We start from the raw sequence: 25,000 nt of genomic DNA on the forward strand, positions 1-25,000 counted from the left end.
TATATATATATATAACAAATGTGTTGTGATATGACTGTATGGTAACTGTGCTGTCTGTTTCTCTCTCTCTCTCTCTCTGTCTCTCTCTCTGTCTCTCTGTGTCTCTGTGTCTCTCTCTCTCTCTGTCTCTGTGTCTCTCTCTGTCTCTCTGTGTCTCTCTCTCTCTCTCTGTGTGTCTCTCTCTCTCTGTCTCTGTGTCTATCGCTCTCCCTCCCTCTCTCTCCCTCTCTCTCTCTCTCTCTCTCTCTCTCTCTGTGTGTCTGTGTGTGTGTCTCTCTCTCTCTCTGTCTCTCTGTGTCTGTCTCTCTCTCTCTCTGTGTCTGTCTCTCTCTCTCTGTCTGTCTCTTTGTCTCTCTCTCTCTCTCTCTCTCTCTCTCTCTCTCTCTCTGTGTCTGTGTGTGTGTGTCTCTCTCTCTCTCTGTCTCTCTGTGTCTGTCTCTCTCTCTGTCTGTCTCTTTGTCTCTCTCTCTCTCTCTCTCTCTCTCTCTCTCTCTCTCTCTGTCTTTCTCTCTGTCTCTCTCTCTCTCTATCTCTCTCTGTCTGTCTCTCTCTCTGTCTGTCTCTTTGTCTCTCTCTCTCTCTCTCTCTCTCTCTCTCTCTGTGTCTGTGTGTGTGTCTCTCTCTCTCTCTCTGTCTCTCTGTGTCTGTCTCTCTCTCTGTCTGTCTCTTTGTCTCTCTCTCTCTCTCTCTCTCTCTCTCTCTCTCTCTCTCTCTCTCTCTCTCTCTCTCTGTCTCTCTCTCTCTCTATCTCTCTCTGTCTGTCTCTCTCAGTGTAAACCAGGGTATCAGGGGGTGAACTGCGAGTACGATGTCAATGAGTGTCACTCGAACCCGTGTCGTCATGGAGGGACCTGCATCAACCTCGAGAACCACTTCTACTGCTCATGTCCACCTGGAACCAAAGGTACCAGACATACACACGCGCGCACACACACACTCACACACACGCACAGAGGTGTTTTGAATTGTGAAAGTCTTGTACAGAATGTGAACAATATTTATAGCAGAACATCAATCTAGATCATCCAGATATCGGTATTGTCTCTGCCTCTCAGGTCAGCAGTGCGAGGTGGATGTAGACGAGTGTTCCACAGAGTTTGGGCCGCCCTGTTTGAACGGCGGTCGCTGTGTGGACGGGATTGGACACTACACGTGTGTGTGTCCTCCTGGTTTTACCGGTGAGCGTTGTGAAGGTGACATTAACGAGTGCCGGCCGTACCCCTGCCACAACACCGGCAGCCTCGACTGTGTCCAGCTAGCCAACGACTATCAGTGCCGATGTCGCCTCGGTTACACAGGTGAGATGGCCTTTTGACTCGTTCCCTTTACGCAATGCCGGAGCTTACTGCGTCTTTAGTGAAAACATCGTTATACAGTTTTATATGTCTTCATTTTTCTTTTGTTACTGTGACTCTCGTGCCCTCATGTGTGTGTGTGTATGTGTGTGTCCTGTAGGTCGTCTTTGTGAGTCGATGGTAGATCTTTGTCAGTCGAAACCCTGCCACAACGGAGGCAAGTGCTCCATGAGCACAAGCTCAGTCCATGGATACAGCTGCACCTGTTTACCTGTAAGTTTGTGTGTGTGAGTGTGTGTGTGTGGGGGGGGGATGTGTGTGTGTGTGTGTGTATATATTCATTTACACAGAATTCAGGACACTTGTGATTAAAGCTCATCAGTAAGCTCTCATGGTTTTGGTGTCTCTGTGATGAAAATGTTTGCTCAGATTCTTGCTTTGCTTTTCTTTGTCCTCTCTAATGGTGTGTTATTTATTTCTGCATGTTATAAAACGGCTTCCTCTCTAACCGCTGCTTATTTTCTCCATTTCCTCACGCTTGCACTAAAAGGGAAAGGGCCAACATAGATCAGGTAAAAAAAAAAGACAGCTTTCTCTTAAATGCTTTAGATGCTCTATTCTAGTTTCCCTTTGTTTTGAGAGCTGAATGTTGGACTTGTTTATCGCTGTCGTCCGAAGGTAAACACCGTCCTCTCAGATGAGCTGTCGGCGTACGTACGTTGTAGTGCGGTAAGCGGCGACGATTAGGGATGACGCCATATAGCAGAAATATTAAATCTGTGATTCGATGACATTTCTGTTACGTTTCTGTTACGTTTGGTGTACAAAGGTTTTGTAAAAAAAAACGCTGCCGGCAAAACGAAGAAAAACTGAAAAGCTTCGTTTTATTTTATTTCTCAAATTAAATTCTGAAAATGTATTAAAATGTAATAATATTTTTATTATTACAGTTTTAAATTTCAGCTTCTACTAAAGTTTTTAACATTATTTAAAAAATAAAATAAATAAATAAATAAAAATCAGCAGCTAATACGATGGTAACGTTTGGTGCTCCTTACAAATTGTAAAATGTTTATAGACATAAAATTGTTGCCTTTGTTCTAGTGTCGATTTATTTTTGTAGACTTTATTACAGCGTAACAAACTGCAGGACTTTTATGTCCATGCTTGAACTTCTATTCCCTAATAACTATATGAAAAATACGTCCTTTCTTTTTTTTTTTTCTTTTTTTTTTTTTACTATTTCCGTTTCTGTCACTCAGGGCTATACAGGCTCCAACTGCGGTGAGATCGAGGACTACACCTGCGCCCATCTACGCTGTCAGAACGGCGGACAATGCCAGACGGCCCCCTCCGGCCGTCCGCAGTGCCGTTGCCTGTCCGGCTTCTCTGGGCCGCTGTGCGAAATCGAAAACCCGTCCTGTTCTTGCCAAAACGGAGGCATGTGCATAAAAGAGCTGCACAAATCTTACTCGTTCTCTTGCCACTGCCCAGATGGCTACAGCGGCGAGCACTGCCAGAACAAAGTCAGTGCCACGTCCTGCCCTTATGTGGAGTGTCAGGAGCGTCGTGGGGACAAGGTGTGCGACCCACAGTGTAAGAACGTGGAGTGTGACTGGGACGGAGGAGACTGCACGCTGCAGCGGCTCCACCCCTGGGAGAACTGCACGGCCACTGTGCCTTGCTGGATGTACTTCCGTAACAACCGGTGCGACCCCGAGTGTAACAACCCCGGCTGCCTCTACGACAGCTTCGAGTGCCAGGATGGCCCGGTGCCCGTGCCCAGCACGTGCAAGTACGTACCACAGCTCCACCCAGCTACGTACCACAGCTCCACCCACATTTGATCTGTATTAATCAAGCATACTCTGGCACTACGAATATAACCGAATGAACCAAATTATGGTACAGATATAGCTTTACGCTTTGTCTTTCTCGCATCCTCCATCCGCAGGTACGAGATATACTGCCGAGACCACTACCAGAACGGCCACTGTAACGAGGGCTGTAACACGGCGGCGTGCGGCTGGGACGGTCTAGACTGCTCTAACAACAAGGCTCCTCAGCTGGCGGACGGTACGCTCGTCATCGTGGTGCTTTTGCATCCCACAGAGCTTCTCGGAGATATGAAGGGCTTCCTGCGCTCTCTGGGCATGCTGCTTCACACCAACGTGCGCATTAAACTCAACGATCAGCAAGAGCCCATGGTCTATCCGTATTACGGCAACGAACAGGACGAATTGAACGCCGGCACCGCAAAACGGCTCAGCAAGAGGGAACTGAAGAAGGAGGTTATCGGGTAGGTTTAATGAAAAACGAAAAGTTTAGCTACAAAGGGTTTCTGTGCGAACGTTACGGAACGTTTCGTCTCTCCCGTCCAGGTCCAAAGTTTATCTGGAGATCGATAACCGTCAGTGCGCTGAGACGTCCAACGAATGTTTTTCCAGCACCGATCTGGCTGCCTCGTACATCGCGGCCGAGTCCCTCATAGCCGAGCTGAATTATCCCATCATCTCCGTGGACAGTGAGTCGGGTTTCTTTTACTGTGATTAATGATTGCTGTCATGACAACAACGAGCATTTCTTCTTTCCAAGACTACCTCAGCATTATGCTTTCACGTCAGCGTTAATCGTACAACATCGTACGGTATAACAGCGACGTTAGTCTTGTAGTATTATACTGTTTAAATAACACAAATAAAAAAGATTTTAACGTGATTTTTACGTCTTTAAAATATCTCGTATGGATAAAACTGCTGACAAATGTGAATGTAGTTTTTTAAGAAAACATTTGTCCAAATCGTGGATATATTATGTATTTGTTTGTACACTTGTTTACATGAATATTCTCTCCTCCAGGTATGCCATCTAAGGAGTACGCCCCTCCTCTTTTCTACCTGGTTGCCGTGGCAGCTGCCATCATCTTGCTTATCCTGATTCTGGGAGTTTTGGTCGCCAAACGTAAACGCAAAAACGGCATCCTCTGGCTGCCGGACGGGTTTCTGGCCAAGAAAGACAGCAAACGGAGAGAGCCTGTGGGCCAAGATGACTTTGGCATGAAGTGAGTATGGAAGTGATGCATTCTGGGAGTTTTTAGAGAGTTACAGTGGTTTACAGTCTGACCAACTGTTTTCATGTGAAGTTAAAGTCAAGTTAAAAATGACCTTCGGTGGAAAAGGTTGTCACGAAGGATGGTTTTAGAGAGTCATGTTTGTAACTAAGCAAAATAATAAAGATCAACATGCATGTGTTCTCCCTTCAATGTACTGTAGAAGCCTGCAGAAATCACAGATGGATGGCAGTGCTGATCATCACTGGCCAGAGGAGGAGCTCCGGCCCAAGAAGCCAAGGGTAAGAGTGACACACACACTCACACACTCATGTCTGCATTCACACACACACTGATGATGGTAACAGAAAAAAGTATTTAGAAAACTCTCTCTCTCTCTCTATCTCTCTCTCTCAGTTGGAAGACAAGCCTTTGCTGGGGGTGGATACAGGAGTGGATCGTCGTGAGTGGACGCTGCAGCACCACAAAGCTGCTGATATCACCCTCACCCCACCTCAGGCCGATATCGACATGGACTGTCTGGATGTCAACGTGAAAGGACCCGGTAATTACCTGTTTACAAATAACCCTGAGTTGATAAGAATTGCTAACTTAAAGGTGGGGTCTCTGTTGTTTGAAAGCCAATGTTGACATGTAAAATCACCAAAACAAACACGCCCCTAACCCAAATGGGTCCCACCCCTGTATCGATAGCTCCGCCCCACACGTACATGCGTAACCCAGGCAACTAATGGAAAGAAACGTGTCTTTATCATAGCTGAAGGGAAGAACAATACGATTGTAGATAAACAAACAAGCAAAAATGACACACAAGCATAATCATGTAAAGGACAAAGACATATATTAGTTCTGTGTAACAAAACAAAACCAACGTTACTCACCTATCGAGAAGGAAAAAAGCGCCTCGGCGTCTTAAGTAAAGTCGGTCACATATTCACAGATTGGAGTTTCCCGAGTCAATAACTCCTGAGCTAAACACTGTTACTACACAAAACACGGTTGTAGCTGCGTCTCTACATTACTACGATAGAAAAGAGGTGTTATTTGTGTAGTAACAGTGTTTAGCTCAGGAGTTATTGACTCAGGAAACTCCAATCTGTGAATATGTGACCAACTTCCTGCTCCTTCAGTTCTCTCCAGCGCTGGAAAGCTGATCCTATATTAACACGTCCTACTTCTTACCTTATCGTAAGCCTTTCTTCTCTTTCTTTCTTTGTTTTTATCCTCCATGTCAATGTTAAAACCGCTTTATGCTAATGTCACACATGCACACTGAACACTCTCTCCGCCCGTATTGACAAGACACGCCCCTTTCTGCTCATTGGCTACACATTTGTTTTGTTTTGTTTTTGTTTAGTTTGTCGTCCCGTTTTCTGAAGCATTTCTCAAACAACGGAGACCGCACCTTTAACATAAAAGTCTGATGATGCAACTACAAACGATATGTGAAATTTCAAATCTGACTGAGGATTAAACACATAAAAGGCTATTAGTGTTATTATGCAATAAAATATGTTAGATTATATTTATAAGCTTATATAAAGCTGATATAATCCAGTTAGCTCGTGATGTGCAAGTATGAGCCACGTGACGCTACTTTACAATAATAAATTGGTGAAGTGTGTAACATCGGGGTGTCGTCAATTTGTCAATAGAACATAAATTACTTGTTGCCTTTTCTTATTAATTGTCTGGTTCATAATAATTTTTAAATAATAATCTCTTTCTCAGACGGTTTCACTCCTCTAATGCTGGCATCTCTGAGGGGTGGCAGCAGCCCCGAGTGCGTTAGCGTCTTAGCCGACGAGGAGGAGGAGAGCGGAGTCGACGAACCTGGGATGAACATGATCAGTGACCTTATCGCTCAGGGCGCTACACTTAACGCACAGACGGAGCGCACGGGCGAGACGGCTCTTCACCTGGCCGCCCGCTACTCCCGTGCCGATGCCGCAAAGAGGCTGCTGGACGCCGGCGCCGACCCCAACGCTCATGACAACATGGGCCGCACTCCGCTGCACGCAGCCATCGCTGCCGACGCTCAGGGCGTCTTCCAGGTTAGAGAAGAGCTTAAAGAACACAAGCCCAGAAGCTAAGCTACTTTTTGTCTGTTTATTCATTATAAACTCTGCTTCGTTTTAGATCCTGATACGTAATCGTGCCACCGAGCTGGATGCGAGGATGAACGATGGAACTACTCCTTTAATCCTGGCAGCCAGATTGGCTGTGGAGGGCATGGTGGAGGAGCTGGTGCACTGCCACGCTGACGTAAATGCCGTGGACGACCACGGTAGGAGACACACACACACACACACACACACACACACACACAGCCATGTTTTGAATAATGAATCTGTTTTGTTTATTATCTACAAACTGATGGTCATGTAAATATCTGTACAGGTAAATCCGCTCTGCACTGGGCTGCTGCCGTGAACAATGTGGAGGCCACGCTGGTGCTGCTGAAGAACGGTGCCAATCGAGACATGCAGGACAACAAGGTGAACATCCGTGTTGTTGTTCAGTTTTAAACACCAGTCACAGAATAAACAAGGACTTTGTGTAACGATTAAGTTTTTTGTTGTTCAGGAGGAGACGCCGTTGTTCCTGGCTGCACGTGAAGGCAGTTTCGAGGCGGCTCAGGTCCTCCTGGATCACTACTCCAACCGTGACATCACAGATCACCTGGACCGTTTACCACGTGACACGGCTCAGGAACGCATGCACCACGACATTGTTCGCCTGCTCGACCAGTACAATCTGGTGCACAGCCCCCATTCTGGATCGAACCATGTAGGAAACGGTGGGGGTGAACATCCCTCTGTGGTCTGCACCAGTAACGGAGTCATCGGTATGCGACCAGGACAGCAGAACAAGAAGAATCGGCGTGGCGGAGGCGGTGCTGCCAAACTGGGTGGACCTAATGGTGCTGGGGGCGGAGTCAAAGATCTGAAGGAGATGAAAACAAAGCGCAGGAAGAAACCAGCTGGAGGAGAAGCGTCAGGATTGGCTACATCCAGTGGTAACGTAGCAACCGTGACTGCTAACTCTAACGGCACCAAGGGACCGACGACGGCCGGCACGGGCGGACTTTCAGAAAGCTCAGTCACAATGTCACCGGTGGATTCTCTAGAATCGCCGCATTCGTACACTACGGATGCCTCAGGAGCTGCTAACATGGCTAAATCGCCACCCCTGATGACCAGCCCGTCGACACGCCCCCTCCTGCCCCCTGTCAGCCACATGCTGGGGCAGCAACCAAGCTGGGTGGGTGTGGCTAAGCACGGCTATGCGGCACCACACATTTTCAGTCACATGATTCCCCACCAGATGGCGGTGGCACGCTCGGGCATGCCGCAGCACCATCACGGCTCGGGGATGCTTGGGCCCGTGAATGTTTCTGTGAGTCGAGAGCAGCTCCCATCGATCGTCACCTTCCAGATGAACCAGGCACTTCTCAAATCAAACCAGCAGGGGGCCATGCAGGTGAGTCAGGCCCAGACCCAGGGCCTTAACCCCATGCACTGCGGCCAGGAGATGATGTATAACATGCAGGAGGCAGGGCTACAGCATGGCATCCCGCACCTGCACGGCCTTGCCCATAACATCGCGGAGCCTCAGGTGAGGCAGGTGACGCCTTACCACCAGCAAATGCAGAGCCCTGTGGATAAATACCCGACTCCTCCCTCGCACCGCAGTTATGCCAGCGGTGCCGGGTCAGAGGTGGTGACGACTCCGGGTCAGGGCTCCGAGGTCACGACTCCGGGTCACGGAGCTCCGCCCTCTAGCGAGCACCCGTACCTGACGCCGTCGCCCGAGTCACCCGATCCCTGGTCCTCCTCGTCTTCGCCACATTCGCATTCAGACTGGTCCGACGTAACCACAAGCCCACACGCTGCGTTGCACACTCATGCACACCATCACACACACGCACACACTCACGTTCCAGAGCAGGCTCCTCTGCTGCAGCCGCAGCCCTCGCAGTCAGCACAGCAGCCGCTGCAGCAGCAAGCCTGCAGCAGTGTGTATGCGTAATAACACAAAAGACCTGCTTGTTGCTGTGTCTTAACCTGACTGTGGTGTTTATATGCAGTTTAACTTCATAAAAGTCTCTCTTTCACTCTCTCTCTCTCTCTCTCTCTCTCTCTTAACGCTCTGTCTTTTTTATACACTATGCATACAGTCACCTCTGGAGTTTATATGGAATCAGTAACCCTCCTTTTATTGAGTGACACAGAGAACGAAGCGTTCTCGTGAAGGTCAATCCGACTCCGGACCCCGTTTACGCTTGCACTCGTGTCGTAGGTCTCTAACACTGTGGCGTTCTCCATTTCTCGCTGCCTTTTTCTGAAAACAAATAACATTTTCTCTCGTGTCTGACCTTTTGACCTGGGATCAAATACAAATATTTCAAGCGCGTTTCTGTGTAGACGATCCGTGCGCACGGCAAACACGACGCGATCCTTTAGACGAACGAGGCAAGTGTACAAATGGCACAGACGAGGACCGAACCAGCAAATCAGACGTTTATCAGCGTCTCTGGACAATCGTAAAACAGCAGAGACTGTGAGCTGGACGTAAAAGTTTTCGATGTGGTGGCCGTGTTTTTTTTTTTAAGCGTTGAAGGAAATCAGATCTGGATTAAAGTGCAACCACTCTGTTTCAATTTTTACTTTTTCTTTTTTTAATTCTTTTTAAATATTGCTGTTTCCAAAGCTTATATATTGTTAAGAATGGACTTACTAACCATTGTAAATGTTATTATTTCTTATGGGTCATGGTTACATTTGAGCTAAAAAACTGCCTTGTTAGATTGATTTTGTTGCCTTTTTTTTTGTGCACAGCTCGAGTCTGACTTGCGCTGATGCAACTTAGTCGTTTCAGTTACAGCGATAATTCTTAGCGTTAGCATCTTTGTTCAATTTCGAGGATTTTACAGCAGCCTCTTTGGCTCGGTTCTAGCTGCCTTGATTGTCACGTGGGCTCTGACTTGACCTCGCTGTGGTTTCCGGAGATGTCGCGTTGTTGTGATGTTCAGCATGACTTCGATGGCCCTGAGATTGTGATTCGCTGTAGGAAAATGACCGCCTTTGTAAGAAATGATGACGGGTTTCAACACACATTTCAGAAATTCTTAAACTAACTGTACATTGTTTGTGAGAAATTGGCAATTTTAAATGTGTGTATGTTCAGAGTTGAGTTCGTTGCGTTTGTTAAACTTGCAAGTGACGAATCGTTGTGGTCGATTCTGAGCTAATCACAGGATCAGAATTCTGTTCCCATTTAACTACGGTTATTACGATGAGTTATTATTATTATACGGTTCAGTATTTAACTGCCAGTTACTGCAACGTTTAACCCTTTAAATTCATCAGTTTTACTTTTTTATTAATGACGTACAGAGTCAAACAACACTGACTCTGTTTACAACGTTTAATCTGTTCATTTTAATCCCATAATGCACCATGTAGCTCGGTTTGATGGCGTTACTATGGTATTATCCTATTAGACTCCACCAAAAAGACATTTTTTTTTCCTTTTCATAGGAAAAATCGATCGTCTCTTTGTCTCTTCGGGGTTTTTTCCTCAGGTCTCGTGTTACAGAGGATTCTCAAACATCAAAAAACTCCTTAAAAAAACTTCCTCATACAGACGATTAAGTTCTTTACGCCGATCCTCCGTCGTACCGGTTCCCGCGGACGAGCTGTCGCTATAGAAACCATATTACGTATTAATATTACGAGCACCTTAACGCAACCCTAAGATTTCTGTCATAGAAAATGAAACACTTTCTTCTGACCAAACAGAATTCAGCAGCACTCTGTACAGACCGATCAACGTTTACAGTGATTGTCGCTCGACGGCCATCTGTCTCTTTCTACCGATGATGAAACGGGAAAACGTTTCACGCCTGATTTTAAAACGTCGCCCGGATCTGAGCATCTGGATGTTAGTGGGGAATCTTTTTTTTTTTTCTTTACTTTATCTTTATTTAAACTATTAGTTAAAAAAAAACATGATCAAATTTAAAAGTAGTGATAAAATGAAACCGCCAGTGATGGTAGTTAAAGCGACTCAGTGTTCCATTCGTGATTCCGACGGCCGTCCGTGAATCGGTCAAAATTTTAGTCTTAGTTTTTTTTTTTCAACTTGCCTTTTTTTTTTCCGTCTCTGGAATATTGTACAGAATATCGTAACCGTTTCTCATATATATTTTTATTCTGTCCGTTTTTGTTTTATACTTTTTTTTTCAGTTCTGAAGTTGTAACTTTTCATGTTTTAAATAATTTTTTTTTTTTTTTTTTTTAATCGGTCTGATCTGTGTATCAGATCTATATCTATCTATCCTGCTATAAAAACATGTCTTAAGATTGTTCTTGTTCTTTTGGTTTTGTTTTGTTTAAGCAGAGCTTTATAATCCTGATGGGTAACAATCATAACTATGATTTTTTTTTTTTCTTGCCTTGGAGACCTGAAGTCCTGAACACCAAATGAATTATTTTGAATAACCAAAAGTATTTTTAAACAAATCTCTTTTCCTGGTGATTTATATTACCTTTTATTTACAGGTTGTAAAAGGTTATTGTCTTATCGTTTTATCACTCGTTTACAGTAACACACAAACAAACACACACACACTGGTGTCATTAACACTGGTGTTAATGGCACAGAATCTCATATAACATTTGTCTTTTTATGGCACTTAAACCATTGATTGCTTATTCTTCCTCTCTCTCTCTCTCTCTCTCTCTCTCTCTCTCTCTCTCTCTCTCTCTCTCTCTCTGCTTTTTGAATGGTGATTTATCTGAACTCAAAGAGCAGCATGTGTCCCTGTGGGTAAACATTTTTTATAAGTGCTGTAAATAGAGTTTTGAATGCATAAAGTACTTTCCTTTCTAATTCACGCCTATTCTGCTGTTGCTGTATGAAGTTTGTAGCCTTTCCTTTTGTTCGTAGAAGGACATTTTTAGTGAATACAGAACAAAATTTGTTTAGCGAAAAACCAAGAAAACACGCAGCTCATGCCAATAAAGATGAAATACGCCGTAAACTTGACCAATCTTTCTTGTGTATAAATATTTACAGTAATATAATAATGATCATTTATTCATTATAAAGCCAACAAAGTCCTGCAGGAATAATTTAATAGATAATTGACAGTAGCTGTCTGACAGACACAGAGGCCACGCCTCCTTCACTCAGACTGACAGACACAGGCTACGCCTCCTTCACTCAGACTGACAGACACAGGCCACGCCTCCTTCACGCAGGCTGACAGACACAGAGGCCACGCCTCCTTCACTCAGGCTGACAGACACACAGGCCACGCCTCCTTCACTCAGACTGACAGACACACAGGCCACGCCTCCTTCACTCAGACTGACAGACACAAAGGCCACGCCTCCTTCACTCAGACTGACAGACACACAGGCCACGCCTCCTTCACTCAGACTGACAGACACAAAGGCCACGCCTCCTTCACTCAGACTGACAGACACAAAGGCCACGCCTCATTCACTCAGACTGACAGACACAAAGGCCACGCCTCCTTCACTCAGACTGACAGACACAAAGGCCACGCCTCCTTCACTCAGACTGACAGACACAAAGGCCACGCCTCCTTCACTGTGTTCTGGACTTTACCACTGCAAGTCCTTGTCTCAAGGTTATGTCTATATGTACAAACTTCATACATAATACACACACAGACAGACACTAGGGGGTTGTTTACATCAGGTCTTTATCAGCTGTACAAGCAAAGTCCACACACACACACACACACACACACACACACACACACACACACACACACACACACACTGAAGAGCTTTGCTTGCACAGCTGAAGAGGCAAAGTCAGCTGACACAGTCAGAGCAGCTGGGCTTGTCCCAAATGGCTCCTTATGTATAGTCTGACAAATAAACACACTACACCCTACACACTATATCCTATACACTACACCCTACACACTATACCCTATACACTACACCCTACACACTATACCCTATACACTACACCCTACACACTATACCCTATACACTACACACTACACCCTACACACTATACCCTATACACTACACACTATACCCTACACACTATACCCTATACACTACACCCTACACACCCTACACATTATACCCTACACACTATACCCTACACACTACACCCTATACACTATACCCTATACACTATACCCTATAAACTACACACTATACCCTACACACTATACCCTACACACTGTACCCTACACACTGTACCCTACACACTACACCCTACACACTATACCCTACTCACTATACACTATACCCTTCACCCTACACACTACATCCTTCACCCTACACCCTATACACTATACCCTACACACTATACCCTATACACTACACCCTGCACACTATATCCTATACACTACACCCTACACACTATACCCTATACACTATACCCTACACACTATACTCACTATACCCTATACACTACACACTATACACTACACCCTACACACTATACTCACTATACCCTATACCCTACACACTATACCCTACACACTATACCCTATACAGTACACCCTACTCACTATACCCTATACACTACAATCTACACACTATACCCTATACACTACACCCTACACACTATACCCTATACACTACACCCTACACACTACATCGTACACACTATACCCTATACACTACACCCTACACACTACACCCTATACACTACACACTACACCCTATACACTATACCCTACACACTACACCCTATACACTATACCCTACACACTACACCCTACACACTAAACACTACACCCTACACACTATACCCTATACACTACACCCTACACACTATACCCTATACACTACACCCTACACACTATACCCTACATACTACACCCTACACACTAAACACTACACCCTTCACACTACACCCTACACACTACATACTACATCCTTCACCCTACACAATATGCCCTACACACTACACCCTACACACTACACCCTACACCCCACAAACTACACTCTACACACTACACCCTACACACTAAACACTACACCCTTCACTCTACACACTACATTCTTCACCCTACACCCTACACACTACACCCTACACACTACATCCTTTACCCTACACACTACACCCTACACACTACACCCTACACACTAAACACTACACCCTTCACACTACACCCTACACACTACATACTACATCCTTCACCCTACACACTACACACTACACCCTACACACTACATCCTTTACCCTACACACTAAACACTACACCCTTCACCCTACACCCTAGACACTACACACTACACCCTAATTAGTGCACTACACTCTCTGTTTTGGACTTGACCTTCCTCCGGATCAGCGGGTGGCGCTACAGAGCTGCAGTAAATATGTGAATGTAAAAACAGCAGGAAGTCCCATACAGTCTCTCTCTCTCACACACACTCACACACAGACTGAGAGAGAGACTGGAGGTAACAGTGCATTAACAGCTGTGTTTTTTGTTTTTTTTTTACCAGCGCTCAGCTTTATTTTTATCCAGGAAACATTTATAAACCGGCATCAAATCAGAAGCGAGTAAAAAAGCAGAAAATGGAGGCGTTTAGTTCAGGAAGTGAGATTAGCTTTAGCTTGTGTTTGAGCTACACAACATCCTGGAGCACAGATTCACACTGAGACTTAAACACAGGGAATTAATCTCAGTCTGTCAGTCAGGCATTGAGTCATTATTCACACTTCAGTATCAGGAGATAAAACGTGTGGTTTGGTCACATTTTGTTCTTCAGTCATTCACTTCCGGATTAGCTGCAGAAGTTTCCCTCAACTGTAGGTGAGTTTATTCCCTGAGTAAAGATCAAATGCACACATTTTTTATTTTGATCATAATTTCACTTTTTTAATCAAAAAATCAAATTTTTCTTGATATCAGAACTTTGTAAAGGTTTCAGATTCATGGAGGAGAAAATCAGGTCACTTTAAGGCACATTATAAATTATCTGTAAACCTTTTCACTTTATGTTCCTCATGTATGTAAGAACATGACGTTTAATCCTGCAGTCTTTACCTGATGGTGTTGTGACCTGACGGTGTTGTGACCTGACGGTGTTGTGACCTGACGGTGTTGTGAACCGACGGTGTTGTGACCTGATGGTGATGTAAAATGACAGTGTTGTGACCCGACGGTGTTGTGACCTGATGGTGTTGTGACCTGACGGTGTTGTGACCTGACGGTGTTGTGAACCGACGGTGTTGTGACCTGATGGTGTTGTGAACCGACGGTGTTGTGACCTGATGGTGATGTAAAATGACAGTGTTGTGACCCGACGGTGTTGTGACCTGACGGTGTTGTGACCCGACGCTGTTGTGACCCGACAGTGTTGTGACCCGACGGTGTTGTGACCCGACGCTGTTGTGACCTGATGGTGATGTAAAATGACAGTGTTGTGACCCGACGGTGTTGTGACCCGACGGTGTTGTGACCTGACGGTGTTGTGACCTGATGGTGATGTAAAATGACAGTGTTGTGACCCGACGCTGTTGTGACCCGACGCTGTTGTGACCTGATGGTGATGTAAAATGACAGTGTTGTGACCCGACAGTGTTGTGACCCGACAGTGTTGTGACCCGACGGTGTTGTGACCCGACGCTGTTGTGACCCAACGCTGTTGTGACCTGATGGTGATGTAAAATGACAGTGTTGTGACCCGACGGTGTTGTGACCCGACGCTGTTGTGACCTGATGGTGATGTAAAATGACAGTGTTGTGACCCGACGCTGTTGTGACCCGACGCTGTTGTGACCCGACGCTGTTGTGACCCGACGGTGTTGTGACCCGACGGTGTTGTGACCCGACGCTGTTGTGACCTGACGCTGTTGTGACCTGACGGTGTTGTGACCTGACGGTGTTGTGACCCAACGGTGTTGTGAACCGACGGTGTTGTGACCTGATGGTGTTGTGACCTGACGGTGTTGTGACCTGACGGTGTTGTGACCTGATGGTGATGTAAAATGACAGTGTTGTGACCCGACGGTGTTGTGACCTGACGGTGTTGTGACCTGATGGTGATGTAAAATGACAGTGTTGTGACCCGACGCTGTTGTGACCCGACGCTGTTGTGACCTGATGGTGATGTAAAATGACGGTGTTGTGACCCGACAGTGTTGTGACCCGACGGTGTTGTGACCCGACGCTGTTGTGACCTGATGGTGATGTAAAATGACAGTGTTGTGACCCGACGCTGTTGTGACCTGATGGTGATGTAAAATGACAGTGTTGTGACCCGACGGTGTTGTGACCCGACGGTGTTGTGACCCGACGCTGTTGTGACCTGATGGTGATGTAAAATGACAGTGTTGTGACCCGACGCTGTTGTGACCCGACGCTGTTGTGACCTGATGGTGATGTAAAATGACAGTGTTGTGACCCGACGGTGTTGTGACCCGACGGTGTTGTGACCCGACGGTGTTGTGACCCGACGGTGTTGTGACCCGATGGTGTTGTGACTCGACGCTGTTGTGACCCGACGCTGTTGTGACCTGATGGTGATGTAAAATGACAGTGTTGTGACCCGACGGTGTTGTGACCCGACGGTGTTGTGACCCGACGGTGTTGTGACCCGACGCTGTTGTGACCCGACGGTGTTGTGACCCGATGGTGTTGTGACCCGACGCCGTTGTGACCTGACGCTGTTGTGACCCGGCGCTGTTGTGACCTGATGTTTACATATATAACTACTATATATATATTACATGTTGTACATATGTTTACATACAAAACTATATATAAACCTGTCATTCATGTAGATGGAACTACTGCCATGTGTACACCAAAACAGTGTAACACCTTCTGACCAATCAGATTGGAGTTCAGCTCTCTTTTTTTCCAGACCCCTGAATATCTGAGAAAGATGACTGAATGGATAACAATGCGGATGTTATATTGTCGTATCTCCCAGAGCTTCTATAACAAACGTTCACGAAGACGTAATGATGCGTCAGGTTGAGACATCACAAGCTCCTCCGAATATCGCAGTGAAAACTGTTGAGTTTTTTAACACAAGCTGATCGTCATTTAATTTTGTTTCACTGATCCGTGATGTTTATCTCTGATGGCTTGTTTGGTTTAAACACCACGAGGGTGTGTCTGATGTGGACAAGGTCTCACTGTGCACACACAGCCTCCGTCATCTAATGCACTTACCTATTGTTGATTTATTTTATTATGTGCAGTTGAAGTAGGTGTGTTCAGTGTGAGGTTTACATCCTGGAACATGATCTCCATGTCCTCCTTTTACTGACACTCACTGAAAAAGAGTTAGGAGCTCGAGTCCAGCTTTAGGCTTCTGATTTATTTGTTTTTTTTTTTTAGCCAGACCATGTCGTTTTAAAGCGTTCTTATTGTACTGAAAGGTAAGACTGGCAGAAACCTGTGTGTACTGAGCAGAAGTTTGTTGGATTTATAACTCTGTAAATAAGACGTTATTCTGATAGAGAGACACGGAGCGTCGGACGGGTTTAACACCGTGTGTATAGAATGATCTATTTTTTTTTTTTTTTTTTTTTTTGAGGTTTAAATCTTCAGGGCTACGTCTCTGTCTGCATCTCTGAATACTTTTTAACTAACGCCACAGATTTTGAATCGGATTAAGACACCGTCAGACACCTGATCTGTTTTATCTCGCTCCGGTTTGCTCAGACGGGAAAAGTGTGTTTTTATTGCGTTCTTCCCCGGTCCGTGCTTCGACGAGCTTCCGTTGACCGTGATGCTACCGACACCGTGCGCTTTTCGCCATGCGTTTTGTTTGTCCGAATGCAGTGATGTTCAAGCGGACGCTGGCTCGCCTGAGGCTCTGCACTAGTATACGCTCCGTTCTGGTTTAGCTGCTAACACAGAAAAAAGGAAATGTTTCAGTGAAGCGTTTTCGATTCTTCTGGCGTCCTATGTCCTTCTTGCAGCAGGCGGAAACGGACCCGGCGGTATTTTAAGCCTTCGGCGCTCAGCAACGATAACACGCTCCTATTAAACAGGTTCGTGTGTCGGAGTATTTAGGCTCCTGCAGGAAACCCAATGACCTCCTTTCAGACCCGTTCAGAGGATTTTTGCCACGTTTTCTTATTAGTGCGATTAACGACACTCGGTTTAACGTTTTTAGCGCCGCATTTTCACGCGGGTGGGGGTACGGTGGCTTAGTGGTTAGCACCTCCAGGGTCGGGGTTCGATTAACACCTCCACCTTGTGTGTGTGGAGTTTGCATGTTCTCCCCGTGCCTCGGGGGTTTCCTCCGGGTACTCCGGTTTCCTCCCCGGTCCAAAGACATGCATGGTAGGTTGATTGGCATCTCTGGAAAATTGTCCGTAGTGTGTGATTGTGTGAGTGAATGAGAGTGTGTGTGTGTGCCCTGTGATGGGTTGGCACTCCGTCCAGGGTGTATCCTGCCTTGATGCCCGATGACGCCTGAGATAGGCACAGGCTCCCCGTGACCCGAGGTAGTTCGGATAAGCGGTAGAAGATGAATGAATGAATGAGTGAGTGTTCACGCAGAGGTTCGGGTTATTCAGCTACACGGTTCCACACATCAGATGAGCAACGAGACAAACCGGGATAAAGAATTGCTGGCTTTGATGTGTTGGGAACGTATGAAAACGTCGCCGGTGATTTTTCTCTTTCTTCTTTCATACCTGAATCTCACAGGACAAAAGAGACAGGAATTATTTTCTTCAGTTACACTAAATGAACCAAGAACAAGAACTTAAACAAGAACATTACACCAGATACGACTTCTTTTCTGTTTCCTGAAGCTTTTCACTCTTTCTTCACTTGTGTCCAATTTCACTACTGTAGCTTTAAAATAAAAGATCTGTACTGACCGTCAATGCGAGAATTTATAAAATGTCAAGGTTTTTATTGTTAAACACCTTAAAACTTGTCCTCCTTTAACACAGATGAGGAAGGTTGAGTTTCAGTAAAAAAGAACCCTAATTCCCTAAATATCGTTTTATACCCTGGAGCTTTAAGGTCTGATTTACTTTTATACTTTCTTCTGTTTCAGCTAAATTTTCAGCTCGATTTTTTTTTTCTATTTTAGACATTTCTATCAGATAATACTGAAGATTTCTGTTGTACTTGTTTTCGTTGTATTTAAGTACTTTGAGGTGAGTAAATGATTACTGCTCACTTTACCTCCTCTTTTCCCCCCACCGTGCTCAGCTCAGCCCGGTGGGATCATTAGGTCATGACGTTGGCACGGTTGAAGTACCTGTCTCTGGGTGTGTTGGTGTTCCAGACGACTTCTCTGGTGCTGACCATGAGATACTCGCGCACGCTGCAGGCCGACGGGCCGCGCTACCTCGCTTCCTCCGCCGTGGTGCTGGCCGAGCTGCTCAAGATCCTCACCTGCATCTGCCTCGTCTGCAAAGAGCACAGTAAGTCCTGATAATACGAGTTAAATATATGACAGACTTATACATTATACATTATACATTATACATTATACATTATACATTATACATTATACAATGCCATCTAGAGTTGGTTTTATTGGGATTAAATGAGATTCAGTGTTGACAAAATGATTGAAATATAGCTAAAGAACATTCTTGTGTTGCAAGGTCACACTTTGTTCTCTAGGGCCACCAGATACACAGGCTGACAGATTGAGGCCACACCCCCTTCACTGTGACTGACAGATTGTGGCCACACCTCCTTTACTGTGACTGTCAGACTGAGGCCACACCCCCTTCACTGTGACTGACAGATTGTGGCCACACCTCCTTTACTGTGACTGACAGACTAAGGCCACACCTCCTTTACTGTGACTGACAGACTAAGGCCACACCTCCTTTACTGTGACTGACAGACTGAGGCCACACCTCCTTTACTGTGACTGACAGACTGAGGCCACACCTCCTTCACTGTGACTGACAGATTGAGACCACACCTTCTTTACTGTGACTGACAGACTGAGGCCACACCTCCTTTACTGTGACTGACAGACTGAGGCCACACCTCCTTTACTGTGACTGACAGACTGAGGTCACACCCCCTTCACTGTGACTGACAGATTGAGACCACACCTTCTTTACTGTGACTGACAGACTGAGGTCACACCCCCTTCACTGTGACTGACAAATTGAGGCCTCACACCCTTCACTGTGACTGACAGACTGAGGCCACACCTCCTTTACTGTGACTGACAGACTGAGGCCACACCTCCTTTACTGTGACTGACAGACTGAGGCAACACCTCCTTTACTGTGACTGACAGACTGAGGCCACACCTCCTTTACTATGACTGACAGATTGAGGCCACACCTCCTTCACTGTGACTGACAAATTGAGGCCTCACACCCTTCACTGTGACTGACAGACTGAGGCCACACCTCCTTTACTGTGACTGACAGACTGAGGCCACACCTCCTTTACTGTGACTGACGGACTGAGGCAACACCTCCTTTACTATGACTGACAGATTGAGGCCACACCTCCTTCACTGTGACTGACAAATTGAGGCCTCACACCCTTCACTGTGACTGACAGACTGAGGCCACACCTCCTTCACTTTTTAATCTAACACCTCTTTACTCAGGTTGCACAGGAGGCGGGGCTTGTACATTTGTTTTGAACACAGGTCTATTTATTTATTACTGATAACACTGAACACTTTTATTATTTCATGAACAATTCTGATTAAGTGCAGTAATACACTTTGTCTCTCTTTGCCAAGGTCAGTGAGATTTCTGTTTAATGTTTGTTATTGTTCCGTATCGTGATGTTTCGTCTCGTCTGGTCTCGTCTCGTCTCGTCTCGTCTGGACTCTGTCCTTGGTGATCAGGTTTCAGTGTTCGTGCTCTGAGCAGCGTCCTCAGGCAGGAGATCATCCATAAGCCAGTGGAGACGCTGAAGCTCGCCATTCCCTCAGGAATCTACACGCTGCAGAACAACCTGCTCTACGTGGCACTTTCTAACCTCGACGCCGCAACATACCAGGTAGTGGAAGAAGATCATCCATCCATCCATCCATCCATCCATCCATCCATCCATCATCCCTATCATTCATTCATACATCTGTGTAAACAACTCACATTTCATTCATCCATCCAAACATCTGCTAACCTATCAGTCCATCCACTCATCCAACTGAACAACCATCCACTCATCTATACGACCATCCACCCACCCACATAACCCATCCATCCATCCATCCATCCATCCATCCATCCATCCATCCATCCATCCATCCATCCATCCATCCATCCATCCATCCATCCATCCATCATCCCTATCATTCATTCATACATCTGTGTAAACAACTCACATTTCATTCATCCATCCAAACATCTGCTAACCTATCAGTCCATCCACTCATCCAACTGAACAACCATCCACTCATCTATACGACCATCCACCCATCCATCCATCCACCCACCCATCCATCCATCCATCCATCCAACCACCCACCCACCAACATGTATTCATTCATCCACCCACCCACATACCCACCCACATGTATTCATCCACCCACCCACCCACCCACATGTATTCATTCATCCACCCACCCACCCACATGTATTCATTCATCCATCCACCCACATACACACATGTATTCATTCATCCATCCACCCACATACACACATGTATTCATTCATCCATCTATATAAACAACTCACATTTTATCCAACCACACATCTATTACTTCATCAGTCCATCTGTCCATACAGACATCTGCTAACCCACCCATCCATCCATCTATTCATCCAAACGTCTGTTAATCCATCCATCCATCCAACCACCCATTATCCATCCATCCAAACATCTGAACATCCGTTAATCCGACCATTCGTCCATCCATCCGACGACACAAACCGAGGTTCATTAACCTTAGATGAGTCTGAGTTTTTAAAATAGTCCCAAAAACGTATCAGACGGTAAATTTAACAGCACTTTTTCTCCCCTGTAATAATAATATCAGCCGAGTCTGCGCGTGTCTCCTTGAGATCCAGCTGCGCTCTGGACTCCACCCTCCGTGTCGCAGCGTCTTAATTATCTGCAAAGAAACGGCTAATTAAAGCGTAGACGAGGAGCTCGGAACGCGATATTTGATGTACGGAGCTTTTCCAGATCTGCTATTAAAATGTTATTGTGTAATAAGACCATGTTGTGTAAACAGTCTCCACGGCTACCGGTTTATTATCGTCATTAAAATGACAACGACCGCTGTTTTTCTTTACAGATATCATTAATTGGGTCGTTATCGTTAGCGATAATGTTGTACAGGAGGCGGGGCTTGTAAATTTGTTTTGAACACGTGTCTATTTATTACTGATGACACTCTTGATCTTGTTCGTTTTTTTTTTTATTTATTTCACGGATAATTAGGAGCGATGGATGAAAATAACACAAGGAATGAGGGATAAAGCGCCGAATGACTCCGGTGATGAGAACAACAACAACATCTGTTTTTTTGTCCATTTAGAGTTACCTTTAACGTCCTCTCGCTTGCTCCTTCCTCTTTAGGTGACCTACCAGCTGAAGATCCTCACCACTGCCCTGTTTTCTGTCTCCATGTTGAGTCGCAAGCTCGGTCTCTATCAGTGGCTCTCGCTCATCATTCTGATGGCCGGAGTAGCGCTTGTGCAGGTGAGCGCACAGGAATTAACCTCCGCTTGCCTAGAAGGAGGAAGTATTAGCAATGTCGACTCTGTGTTTATCAAAGGGTTCATTTTCCTTCCTGCAGTAGGAACATTTCCTGACTACACAATTGTTTTATTCTGTGACTGATGTTTGGCACATTTGTTATACACAGGGCTGATATGTTTAGGTAAATTCCAGTTATTTTTCTCCGACCTACAGAAGTCCGTGACTAAGCGAGAGCTCGTTCGTGACGCCTTCGCTGTTTAAAGGATGTTAGCGGATCCGTAGCCACGGTGATGTTAGATTAATGCTTGTGTGTTTAATTGTGATTTTGTGTGCTGTGCAGTGGCCCACGGATCCTTCAGTTTCCCCCGTGAAGCAGCAGGTCACAACGGGGTCTCCGTTCGTGGGTTTGGTGGCCGTGTTGGTGGCTTGCTGCTCCAGCGGCTTTGCCGGCGTTTACTTTGAGAAAATCCTCAAAGAGACCAAGCAGAGCGTGTGGGTCCGAAACATCCAGCTGGGTCAGTATGTGTGTGACAAATAAATACCACTGTATTTCTGCACTGTGTTTGTTCCTCTCTAGATAAATGAACGTCATGTCGTCTGGTCAGGCTTAACCTTTATCATGCAGCGTGTTAATGGAGTGTTAACGACTCCGCCTGTGTTTATTCTGTTTCAGCTGAGCGTGAAATTTGCTTTATTGTCCGAATTCCTGCTGTATACTTACACGTGAACCTGTCATACAGCCTTCATACACACACCCTGCATACACCTTTATAGACCTTCATACATCCTATATATACAACTTGTATACAGTTTTTACAACCTTCAGCAACTTTCATACACCTTCCTAAAGCCTATATTCAGCTTCATACGTCTTTCATACCTCCTACATACACATACATAGACCTTCATACACCCTACATACACATTCATAGACCTTCATACACCCTACATACACATTCATAGACCTTCATACACCCTACATACACATTCATAGACCTTCATACACCCTACATACACATTCATAGACCTTCATACACCCTACGTACACCTTCATAGACCTTCATACACCCTACGTACACCTTCATAGACTTTCATACACCCTACATACACCTTCATAGACCTTCATACACCCTACATACACATTCATAGACCTTCATACACCCTACATACACATTCATAGACCTTCATACACCCTACATACACATTCATAGACCTTCATACACCCTACATACACCTACATACACCTATATAGACCTTCATACACCCTACATACACGTACATAGACCTTCATATCTCCTACATACACATTAATAGACCTTCATACACCCTTACGTACACCATCACAGAGCCTTAGATTCCCTTTATACACTTTTAACAAACTTCAACATTCATACTCCATACATCCTATATTCAGCTTCATATACCTTCATAGACCTTCATACACCCTATATACACTGTCATAGTCCTTCATACATCTTCATAGGTGCTTCATACATCTTATATACACCTTCATACACACTCCATACACCTTTCTTTCGTCCTCATCGTAATGCTTTAGCAAACTCAGTGGCACGATTTGTACATGATGATAACTTTTAGAACATGTATGTAACTGATGCTCTTATTCCAAATTGTTCTTAATCCGATCATGAACTAAAACATTATAATGACATAAAGTACAAGTAAAGTATCAGAAATGCCGGCATTGATTTGATCCTGGTTACAATAGTTACCTGAGTTGCTCGAGTTGTCACACCCAGTAAAACTGCCAGTGCCGTTTTTGTTGCCATTGTAAGTTCCTGGAGCTCATTGTGTCAGAGCTGAAGCCATTGTGACTGTGAAGAACTGGATATTCTGCATTTTCTATGATGAAAGGAAAGCTTGTGTACTGTTTTGAGTTAAAACACCGACCGACGCCTTCATCCGTAAACGTGAAACGTTTTTCTTCCAGAAATCCTCACCGTAGCAACAGGTTTATTTTTGGTGTTGAAAAACAACTTAATCGATGTATTATTCGGTTTAGAATACGAGCAGCGTCAGACACACGTGTCCTTGTGAAACGGCTGTTTGTATCGAGACAATAACGTAAGGAACGAGTCTGTTACTATTGTATAAAACTGTAATGAGCTAAAACAGGAGGTGAAAAATAAATCATTGGAACAGGGTTAAGAAATACTGATGTGTGTGTGTGTGTCTGTGCGTGTGTGTGTGTGCATGTCTGCGTGTGTCTGTGCATGTGTGTGTGCTCTAAAGGTCTGTTTGGTCTGGTTTTTGGTCTGTTGGGAATGTTGGTGTATGATGGAGAGAGCGTGAAGGAGCATGGAATGCTTCAGGGCTACAACTCCATCACCTGGGCTGTGGTTTCTTTACAGGTGAGATTAATGACACACACACACACACACACACACACACACGCGCACACACCTGTTTATCATGACACTTATCAAATTATAATTTATTACACAACTACAAATACAAAATGCTCATAAAGTGAACAAAAGTGCAGATGTGTTTAATTTTTGTAGTAAGCGTGTAATAAGTGTAATTTGTGTAATAAGTGCAGAAGATTATGATGTCGGGAAAAATCAGTCCTGTTATTCTGTCCTGTTATTTCACGTCATCAGCACATCCACAGTTCACTTGTGTGTCATCAGGCAACTTGTCACAGTGTGAACGCTTGTGTTTGTTTGTTTGTTTGTTTGTTTGTTTGCTGGTTTATATCTACACTCATACTTCACTAGAGCTGCTTTGCTTTGGTAGTGTTTTGTATGTTGTGTAATAATGAAGCTGATGTGGTTTTATTAGTGCTGATATTTGTTTGTGTGTGTCTGTGTGTGTGTGTCTGTGTGTGTGTTGTTTTTTTCCCCTCACAGGCATTAGGAGGTCTGGTCATAGCTGCTGTTATTAAATACGCAGATAATATTCTGAAAGGTTTCGCCACGTCCCTGTCCATCATCCTGTCTACGCTTATTTCCTACTTCTGGCTGCAGGATTTTGAGCCGACGA

At 45.1% G+C, this 25,000-nt stretch overlaps 2 protein-coding genes across 4 annotated transcripts in view; both read left to right on the forward strand.

The window, feature by feature from the left end:
• Window positions 1-11,418, forward strand: part of notch2 (notch receptor 2) — a 53,015-nt gene extending 41,597 nt beyond the window's left edge. Inside the window, exons 22-34 of the mRNA XM_060880842.1 lie at window positions 772-904; window positions 1,056-1,298; window positions 1,456-1,568; window positions 2,558-3,090; window positions 3,250-3,594; window positions 3,677-3,819; window positions 4,155-4,356; window positions 4,568-4,646; window positions 4,762-4,909; window positions 6,097-6,419; window positions 6,505-6,652; window positions 6,766-6,863; window positions 6,952-11,418. Coding sequence (XP_060736825.1) covers window positions 772-904; window positions 1,056-1,298; window positions 1,456-1,568; window positions 2,558-3,090; window positions 3,250-3,594; window positions 3,677-3,819; window positions 4,155-4,356; window positions 4,568-4,646; window positions 4,762-4,909; window positions 6,097-6,419; window positions 6,505-6,652; window positions 6,766-6,863; window positions 6,952-8,397 — 3,954 coding nt within the window. The 3' untranslated portion in view covers window positions 8,398-11,418. The remainder of the gene's footprint in view (window positions 1-771; window positions 905-1,055; window positions 1,299-1,455; window positions 1,569-2,557; window positions 3,091-3,249; window positions 3,595-3,676; window positions 3,820-4,154; window positions 4,357-4,567; window positions 4,647-4,761; window positions 4,910-6,096; window positions 6,420-6,504; window positions 6,653-6,765; window positions 6,864-6,951) is intronic.
• A 2,370-nt stretch (window positions 11,419-13,788) lies between these two features.
• The window catches only part of slc35a3a (solute carrier family 35 member A3a), a 13,383-nt gene continuing 2,171 nt past the window's right edge, over window positions 13,789-25,000 (forward strand). The window contains exons 1-7 of one of the 3 annotated variants that reach the window (XM_060881617.1): window positions 13,789-14,188; window positions 18,566-18,780; window positions 20,190-20,344; window positions 21,872-21,994; window positions 22,335-22,509; window positions 24,248-24,366; window positions 24,868-25,000. The exon at window positions 24,868-25,000 is cut by the window's right edge and continues 1 nt beyond it. In XM_060881617.1, the coding sequence (XP_060737600.1) occupies window positions 18,591-18,780; window positions 20,190-20,344; window positions 21,872-21,994; window positions 22,335-22,509; window positions 24,248-24,366; window positions 24,868-25,000 (895 nt within the window). In that variant the 5' untranslated portion in view covers window positions 13,789-14,188; window positions 18,566-18,590. Of the gene's footprint in view, window positions 14,189-16,615; window positions 16,768-18,565; window positions 18,781-20,189; window positions 20,345-21,871; window positions 21,995-22,334; window positions 22,510-24,247; window positions 24,367-24,867 lie in introns of those variants that run through there. The other 2 variants (XM_060881619.1, XM_060881618.1) reach the window with 2 other exon arrangements.

This window comes from Tachysurus vachellii, chromosome 11 (genome assembly GCF_030014155.1).
Source record: "Tachysurus vachellii isolate PV-2020 chromosome 11, HZAU_Pvac_v1, whole genome shotgun sequence".
In the NCBI taxonomy this organism is placed as follows: domain Eukaryota; kingdom Metazoa; phylum Chordata; class Actinopteri; order Siluriformes; family Bagridae; genus Tachysurus; species Tachysurus vachellii.